The 9,196-nt window shown below is 53.6% G+C and overlaps 1 protein-coding gene across 1 annotated transcript in view; it reads right to left on the reverse strand.

Moving 5' to 3' along the window:
- Positions 1–988: 988 nt before the first annotated feature.
- The window catches only part of SH3RF3 (SH3 domain containing ring finger 3), a gene marked incomplete at its 5' end in the record, with an annotated part of 373,789 nt that continues 365,581 nt past the window's right edge, over positions 989–9,196 (reverse strand). The window contains one exon of the mRNA XM_011961476.1: positions 989–4,123. Coding sequence (XP_011816866.1) covers positions 3,955–4,123 — 169 coding nt within the window. The remainder of the gene's footprint in view (positions 4,124–9,196) is intronic.

A 9,196-nucleotide genomic window follows, 5' to 3' on the forward strand; every position in this document is an offset into this window, starting at 1 on the left:
GCTCACTGCAAGCTCTGCCTCCTGGGTTCTCACCATTCTCCTGCCTTAGCCTCCTAGTAGCTGGGACTACAGGCGCCTGCCACAACGCCCGGCTAATATTTTTTGTATTTTTAGTAGACAGGGTTTCACCATGTTAGCCAGGATGGTCTTGATCTCCTGACCTCGTGATCCACCTGCCTTGGCCTCCCAAAGTGCTGGGATTATAGGCGTGAGCCGCCATGCTCGGCTCACTTAATTTTTACAGTAGAGTAAAATGGCTATTTGCTAAGTGTTCTTCCAGCTCAAATGTATATGTAGATGTGTGTCTCAGCTAAGAGAACAGTGAAAGCCTGTTCCAAGAAACATGTGCTTCCAGGCATGGATCAGGTTGGTGGGCCAGCTCTCTGCCAGGTGTCAGGCTGGCTGATTGGTGACAGATGCACCTTTCCAGAGATCGGTGGCCTTCTAGGCCCTTCTGTTGGTGGGATTCCCTGCACCCCCATCCTGTGCTCCAGAAAATGGCTGCCATGGCTCAGGCACCCCAAGGGCCACAGAGACAAGGGTAGGACCAGGAGAGTGCTGGTCTCAGAGGTCAATACCAGGCACTTCTGGTTGAGCGGGACTTGAATGACAAGAAAAGGAGGCGAGTCATCTACAGCAAGCCACCCTGCCCTTCCAGGCACACGAGCCGGTAGAGGGGAACTGGAGACCCTTCCTACCAAGCCCACTGGTGGCTTCTGTGGCTTGGCTCTTACTGCCCAGCTCCTGGGTCTCTGGCGTGTGCTGTGTACAGACATCTGATGTCATGACTTTCTCATCTCCTTGACTAACACCATCCTGATACAGACTCAGTGTCTGCCCCCGCCCCACCAAGAGCACTGAGGGGCAGGTGCATGAGCCAGCTGGGCTGGTCAGCAGGCACGTGGGCCATGCCTTCGGGTTCTGCTCCTACCCAGGTCCCTCTCGGCCTCTGCTGGACCCTGCTGCTCCCAACACGCAGACACAAGGCTTCTCCATGTTCATTTTTATTTAAAGACTCAGAAACACAGGCATCATGGTTCGTCATCACTGACAAGTCTTCCAAGATCACACGCTGACATTTGTGTCTAACAAAAACACTTGGGGTGGGGTGTGTGTGTGAACTGTGCAAAGTACAAAGGATCTCCCAGTCGGCTGAGCTTGTTTTGAGGTGCCTGGCCTCGCATCACCCCATGAGGATGCCAGGAGAGCGCCTGTGGCCACCATCCTCTCTGCCTCCCTCTGGGCAGAGACCCCTGGTGGCCTGCAGTCCTGTCCCCTCGGTGTCCACTGACTTCAGTCATGGCTGTGGACTCTACCAAGCTCCTCAAAGCCAATCTCTGTGGCCACCCAAGGCCACTGCATGGCTAAGATGGGTACATCATGGGCTAGGATGAAACATAAGGGTTAGTTTCATCTTAACCGCCAAAACATGTGTGCCCTTTGAGGCAGGATGGCCTGAAGAAAGGGCTAATTCTGCTCCTGCTCTTGTCTGCAAGCTACATCATCACGAAGGCGGCAGGGCCTGAACGAGTTTAAAATACTCAGAAATGCACATGGGCCATGCACTTCCTCTGCCCTCAGGCAGCCTGGCATTGGTTCCGGAGCCCTGGTCAGATCCACGCATCGCTCTCCTTCCTGAGGTGGCACCAATGCCCACCCGACTCTGCCCTGGAAGGGGCCAGCTGACATCTTCCAAGGACATGGCGACACTCGCCCCAGCTCTCTACCATGCTGCATATAGTGGGCTGTGGCCTCGCCCCCCATCAGGAGGGCAAAACACATTTCTGCCGGAAGCACCATGTGGGCCATGCCTGGGAGAGGAAGAACGTTCAGGTTACTCTATTCTGTTGCTTGGGAGCTGCATGCCTTAAAAAAAAGACTTAAAAAAATTAACCTGGAGACTTGACTTCATCTGCTTTCCCTGGAGTACACCTGCATCATCCAGGTTGTCGGATCTGTGCACCTCTTTGGTGACAACGTGAATTTAAACACGCACAGGATTTTGGTGCTGGATAGGCAACTGATAGTTTGGCAATAATGGTAAATAGACAGCTTTTGGTTGTCATCAAACTGGCACGCAGAAGTTCCTATGTTTAAGCCAGACTTTTTCTTCTTTGATTCTGAACAACTTTCCCAAGTCTATTAAATCTATTATCATCTGGAGGGAGGGAAAGGCATGACCCCTGTCGTGTGGCAGCCACCTGGAAGTAACAAGTAGCCAAGACACGTCCCAAAGCAGGAACTCTGAAAATAAGCAGCCGGTGTTTCAAAGGCTTCATGCCAGGCAAGATAATGTATTTCTGGAATTGGTTACAGCCCTGAAAACCAGTGTCACCCTATGTTACCAAAGGCTAGTTTATTCAGCTTAAGTCTGAATGGTTTTTGTAAAAATATAGGTGGAGAGAAGGGTGATGGATCAAAATTTTGAGGTGATAAAAATGTGTTCCTAAGGTGTGAATCTTGAGAACAAAACTGTCTCCCAAAAGGCTCCTCATCAGTCTTCCTGGGAGGTGAGCCGTGGTGCTAATGAATACACATTCATCAGCTCCACTCAGGGAGTTCCCAGCATCAAAGCTGCACCTCCTCCTCTCTCACCCTCCCAGCTCCCCGATCTTGCAAGCCTGCAACGGTGCCGCAACCCCCTGATCTCCTCGTACCTCTGGTCTTCAGCAGATGAAGGTTTGCACTGCCTGAAACGGGAGCAGTTATTTATTTTTAAAAAAGAAGAAAAATGGTGGTGGTGATCTGAACTGTTGTAGAAACTGCACATTTTGATACCAAGAAATCGTCTTCTGAGAATGCTAATTGCAGTTCTCTCTGAGGCAGTAAAGGGAAGATTTTGCCTTCCCGGCTGGGGTTGACCTGCGTGCTCCTTCTACTGCCACACAAAAGGACAATTATAGTGGTCCTTCCTCGAAATGTTTCCAGGTCTTGAATAATAATCATCACCGTCTAGACAGAGCACGGGGTTTTGGTAAGAGTTTAAAGAAACCGGCTGCTTCCAAGCTCCCTCCAACCCCCCTCAATGGATCCACCCCGCCAGCCCCCGGAGTACTGGCCGGCACTGAGGTGCGGGATGGGGGCTTTTCGGCGCTCTCCCAAACCCATATGGGAAATATAAAAATTCTGCCCCTTTGATGTCGCCTCAGACATCCTTTCTTTCAAGCTCAACCAAGTCATTACTAGTTTTACAAAAAGGCAGCACCAGATGTATGAAAAATAGGCAATGTCTGACCTATTAGAAATATATAAAGTCTAACAGCTTTACGTTAAAAATATGCCGTAAGAAAGAAGTAACGCAAGGGACAGTGGTGGTGAACAGAAAGTGTTGCTTATACTACTGGCAGGAGACAAGCCCACAGATTCTGCTCCGGTTCCCACAGGGGCGGTGGGGTGGCCTTCCGGGGGACCCCCAGGGCCTCACGTGAGGCCCCCCAGGACCACGAACACCCCTGCTGAGCAGCCGGGCGGCAGGTGACTGAGGTATATAGAATGGTGACAGAGCAACCTAAGCCCCGCGGGAAGCCCAGGGCAGCGCAGAAAGATGATCTCCAGCGCTCTTGGCCCCCACGCCACCCACCTCGCCTGCAGACCTCCTGCAACCTCCAACTCTGCTTAGGTGGTAAATATGAACGCTGCCGTGGCTGCAAACCACAGCCACAGGCCTGCCTGCGCCGGCACCTGCCTCTTTTCCTCAAGGTGCTTTCTTTGCAGTTTCCACAGAGCGGGTGGGCATTTCCTTGAAGAACATCCCAGGTGTGCTCTCCGTTGGGGGTTTTGGGAGAAGGCACGACCTCCACAGTCCCTGGCCCCCACCCTGGGCCAGGGCGTCCCCCGCCAGGTGCCTTGGAGACGACCTGGAACCCTTGGGGCGCCGTGGCTCCCTCTCTGTGTGCCCTGGGGCTTCCCAGGCAGCCTCCCGCTCTGTGAGCCGGGTGCAGGGAGCACCAGTCCTCAGAAGCTCTCGACGAAGCTGCCGGGGAAGAGGCCCGTGCGGCCGTTCCGCTGCAGGGTTCCCTTGTACCAGCCGTCCTCACGCTTCTTGTGCACGAAGACGATGTCGCCTTCCTTCAGCTCGATCTCCGCCTCGCTCTGGGGTGGGTACGAGACCACCACGCGGTACCTGGGGAAAGAGCACCGAGGGTGAGCCCTGCCCAGAGAGTCTCCGTCTGCCGGGTCGTGCTTTCTCTTTCTCTTCCCTCGGTGTGAATTATTGTCGTTTGCTGCTATTGTCCCACTTTATACAGTTTATCTTTATTTTTAATTTTTTCAAAACTCTTTTGAAATTTTTCCTTTTTTTGTAAAAAATTTTAAAAGACATTTTCCCCCTGCTGTCCTTTTAGACATTGATCTATGCAGAAGCTGGACTGTTTCACCCCCCTTGAAGATTCTCCACCCCCATCTCACATCTGCGCTCCTGCCCTGGCCCACCCACCCAGACTGCAGCCTGCCAGGGGCAGGGGCGGGGGAGGGTCAGGACAAACTGTGTTTGCCCCATCCCAGTGTCCAGACCCCGGGCTCCTGTCCTCACCGCTCCCTCTGTCGGTTCCTCTGAGAAGCGCAGCCCCTCAACTGCAGCACCAACCCCACAGCCTGGTGCACCATGTGATGTGTGAAAGGTACTTGGAACATTGTATTGGTAAGTGGTCCTTAGTTTTTCCAGACAGGGTCTTGTTCTTCCACCCAGGCTGGAGTGCCGTGGTATGATCCTAGCTCACTGCAGCCTTGAGCTCCCAGGTTCAAGTGACCCTCCCACCTCAGCCTCCTGAGTAGCTGGGACCAAGGCACACACTACCATGCCCAGCCAATTTTTACATTTTTTTGTAGAGATGGGGTCTTGCTATGTTGCCCAGGCTGGTCTTGAACTCCTAAGTGCAAGTGATCCGCTGGCCTGAAGCTCTCCAAGGGCTGGGATTACAAGCATGAGCCACCGTGCCCAACCTGTCCTTATTTTTAGATGTGCTCCAAAAACCATAAGATTTTTTTCCCAGTGCCTTAGCATTGGAACTGGCTGAGGCCACATCATCATCAATAAGGCCCAACTTTCCCCACGTCTCATTTCCACAAGACTTGGGCCCCCTGCAGCCTCTGAGGCCTCTCTGGAGTCCCTGTTTTCAGACCAATATGCCGTAGTGTAGAAGCAGAGACAGGAGCCTTCCCTGGGGCCTTCCCTGCATGGCCTCTGCCCGCAGGGGCCCAGGGGCGTGGGGTGTGCTGCATGGCAGGTGTTGGAGCTCTGAGTGCACCCCAGGGGCTCTCTGGGCTGTGGCAGGTGCTCCTGACAACGCTTAGCTGTGACACTGACCAAGAGTTCTCTCCTCGATCACACTCCAGCCTGGCTCCTCTGAACCCTCTTCTTGGCTGGGCCTCACCTCTGCCTGTGACAACTTGAACAACCACTAACATAGCTTCTAACAGCTCAAGGTGGCATCCCTAGGCTGACCCCAGCCCCCCTTAAAGTGCCTGCCTGAGAAACCTCACGGCAGCCAAAAGAATCGACTGCGAGTTCCAGCCACCCCTGAGGACAGGGCCTGTCTCCTGACTTCAGTGAGCACGTCAGCGTGTCCAGATGTGCTCACACAGACCACCCGCTTCCACCGTCTGCAACTTTTCACTTCCCTCACTCACTGAGCCCCCACTCACTGCCTCCCTGCTCCTCATTCTCTCTTGGAAACCCCCAGTCATTTGTGTGCCAACTGAACCTGAGCTCAGCTCACCCCGGACCCTATTCCCCATTGCAAATGTCCATTATGTTGCTGATTAAAACCTGTCTGACCACTTTCACTAGTGTCCGGCTGTGTTTGTGTTTGACAGGACACACACACACACACACACACCCGCTCTGCTGTCCCACACTCATCCTGCAAGCTGCAGAGGAGGAGGAACAAGGCTGAGAAGCAGCTGTGGTGGCCCCGGGAGAGCCTTCCTCTGAAACACTGCCAAGGACAAACCAGCTGGGCCTTGTGCCCTCGGCCCTCATGCTTGCGGCCTGACAGGCAGGGCCCCGTACTCACTCCCACCAGCTGGGTCTCCCTCTGCCCTGGGGAAACTCCACAGTGGCATGTTTGCCCGATGCCTGGCTGGGCCTCTGCACGCCCCCAGCCCTTGTGTGGGTGAGGAATGTGCAGTAAGGCCTGAGAGGAGATGCCCCTGGGGCACCAGGGTATTGGGCCTCCGGTCTAAAGCCCAGATCCCACATGTGGTGGGTTTTGCGGCAGGCAGGGTGCCGCTGTTCTCTCTACCTAAAAACCCCTGGCTGACGGTTCCTCCGACACCCACTTTGCTGAGTAGCACTGAGATGGGCCTGGCAGAGCGAAGATGCTCAATAACCAGCACTGGACTGCCCGGGTACCCATCTCCACAGATGCTGAGGCTGTCTAGGAGATAGGAGCCATGGCCCCTGTGGCTCTGGATGCCTTCCCTGGTGGCCTCTGTGTGGTGCTTCTGTGGGTGCCTCCTGGTCCTGGCAGCTGCCCGCTCTAGGCCTCCTGCTTTCACCCTGCTCAGACTCAGTTGCCTCACAGCTGAGGCTCCTTTTGGGCAGAGGTTCAGAAGGCTCCAGCAGTCCCCATCCCTCTTAGAGGAGGGGCCAGTCTAAACATCCCAGCATTTCCAGGCCCTCCATGCTGCGCCCCTCCCACTCCTCCGGCTCTGCTCCGCCGTGCCCTGGCGGCCCCAGGTGCACCCACCTCAGGGCTCCTGCGTATGCTGCTCTCTCTGCCCAGAACGCCCTTCCCTGTGTGGCCATGCCGGGCCTGCCCTTTCCCAGCTCACCACCTTCTACCGCCCGACCACTAACCTGTTTACCCAACTCATCCTGCCTTCTGCACCAGCCTGCAAGCCCCATTGCCACAGGGACTACTGCACATGTGCGCCAAGTGTGGCTCACATACTTCAGGACCCCTTACAGTTCCCTGGGCCCATCCTGGACCTACTTGATATGACTTACGGGGAATGGACTAGGGAATGCGGATTTTCCGCAACTCTGGGAGGGAATGCGTGCACACTGGTGTCTGAAAATGGAGCTGAGTGCATGCTCAGGGAGGAAGCCTTCACCCTCCCCCACCCCACATGCTCATGGAGCCTGGGGCGCAGAAGCCATGGCTTTGGGGCAGTTTGGCTTGGTGCCAGGCTCAGGAAAGATGTGCAGACAGGAGACAAAGGTCCAGCCCTATGGAGCGCACAGCCCATGGGCACATGGGTCCAGCTTGCGTCAGGCTGGTGAGAGGAGGTGGCATGGAGGATGGGTTCCTGAGGGTGACTTAGGGGTGCAGTGTTCCTAATCCTGGGGAAGAAGAACAGGCCAGGTTCTGGGTCCCAGCCCCGAGTACCAGCCAACTCTAAGTGTCTCGGAGTGTCTGCAGGTGCACAACAGTTGGACTGGTTCCCATGGGCTGTCTGCTGGTGAACCAGACACTGCTCTCAGGGGCGTGCAGGCGGGGAGGAAGGAGGGCAGGCGGAGGCACCTCCTTCCTCCCAGCTCAGCGTCTCTGTGAGGGCTTCCTGCTGGCCCTCCTTGAAGGAGGACAGATGGCTGCCAAGATGCAGCCAGCGGTCTGTGAAATCAGACCGCATGCACACAAACCGAGGCTGCGAGGGCCCACAGGACCAGCGCCATCCTACCTGTGGCCTTCTGCTATCCTCTACCTCTTCCGAACACCTGCTCCTCCTCTCTCTTCCCCAAGGAAAGAAAGGAAGGCAAAGGGCGAGATGATTTCTCAGACTCTGAATGCAAGTTTTGGCTTTTGCCTCAACTTCCAGATGTGAAATAAACAAGCAGCTTTAAAAATATAATTTGTTAGAAAGATGTAATTTGGTGCTTCTGAGCAATTCAATGATTTAATGAGCCCAGATGGATGTGGGCTGAATTTATACGAGACAAGCGTTTAACGTTTCTGTCCAGATCATTCCAAGACTCTGAGCTGTTCTTCCTGCTGCAGGAAAGTAATTGATACTCCCCGTTATAGACACAGAGGGCCGTTGTCGTGTCCGTGTGAGCAGCTGAGGATGACAGCTACTCCCAGGTCACAACTGTGCGTCATAAATCAGCAAGCAACTCTGCCCTGCTGAGTATAATTACGATTATGGCAACCACAGCTAATTTTCAGACACGGGGCTCATGGAATCAAAATGGGCAAAATCAGAATGAATTCTCATTCCATTATTATTACCATTAGCTCTGTGTGCAAGGTTTGGATGTTCTACTTTCCTTAGGGGTCGTCTGCTTCCCTCCCTGACAACGGGGACTGCAAAGCAGCCCTCCATGTGGTAGCCTTTTCAGAGCACCCGCTTTAACACATGAAGATGAATGAGCCCCTGAGTCCATGGAATGTGCTGGTAACAGAGTGGTGTCTGCTAGAAACTTGGGGATAAGAATACTTCTATACCCTGGACACTAAACTGTAATATCAACACACATATTAGCTGTTTGTGGCTGTAACAAATGACCATAAATGTAGTGGCATCACACTATACAAATTTATTATAGTTTGTCCGTCAGAACTCCAACACGGTCTCACTGGGCCAAAATCAAGGTGTCTGCAAGGCTGGTTCCTCCTGCAGGCTCTAGGGTAGAAGCTGTTTCCTTGCTTTTTCCAGTGGCTAGAAGCTGCCTTCATCCCTTCTCTGGAGGCTTCTTCCTCCATCTTCAAAGGGGAGTGCTCACATTACACCACTCCGGCCTTCTCCTCTGCCTCTCTCTTCTACTCATAAGGACCTTTGTGATTACACAGGGCCCACCTGGATAATCCCAGGTAATCTCTTTATTTTAAAGTTAGCTGGTTACCAACTTTAATTCCATCTGCAACCTGACTTCCTCTTTGCCATGTATGGTAACATAGCCATGAGTTTTTAGGGTTTAGGGCACAGACATCTTTGGAGGCCATTATTCCGCTCACCACACACATAATGGATCAGAGCAAGGAACGCTGAAATCCTAACAAAGCCAAATAACTCACAGGCCATCAAGAGCTGAGGATGAGCTGATCCAATGTGAACATCTGGGGAGAAGCCTGTGCAGGTCAAAGGGGCGGCAGTGGGCCAGGCCGTGCTGCAGGTGCCCTCACCATCACCATCTTACTATTATCATAGATGTCACAGCATATATTACTATTAGAGAGGTCATAGTGAAAGGTGAAGCCAGCTGGACTTCCTGGGTTGAGCGGGGACTTGGAGAACTTTTCTTTCTTTCTTTTTT

This window comes from Colobus angolensis, unplaced genomic scaffold (genome assembly GCF_000951035.1).
Source record: "Colobus angolensis palliatus isolate OR3802 unplaced genomic scaffold, Cang.pa_1.0 Scaffold552, whole genome shotgun sequence".
Classification (NCBI taxonomy): domain Eukaryota; kingdom Metazoa; phylum Chordata; class Mammalia; order Primates; family Cercopithecidae; genus Colobus; species Colobus angolensis.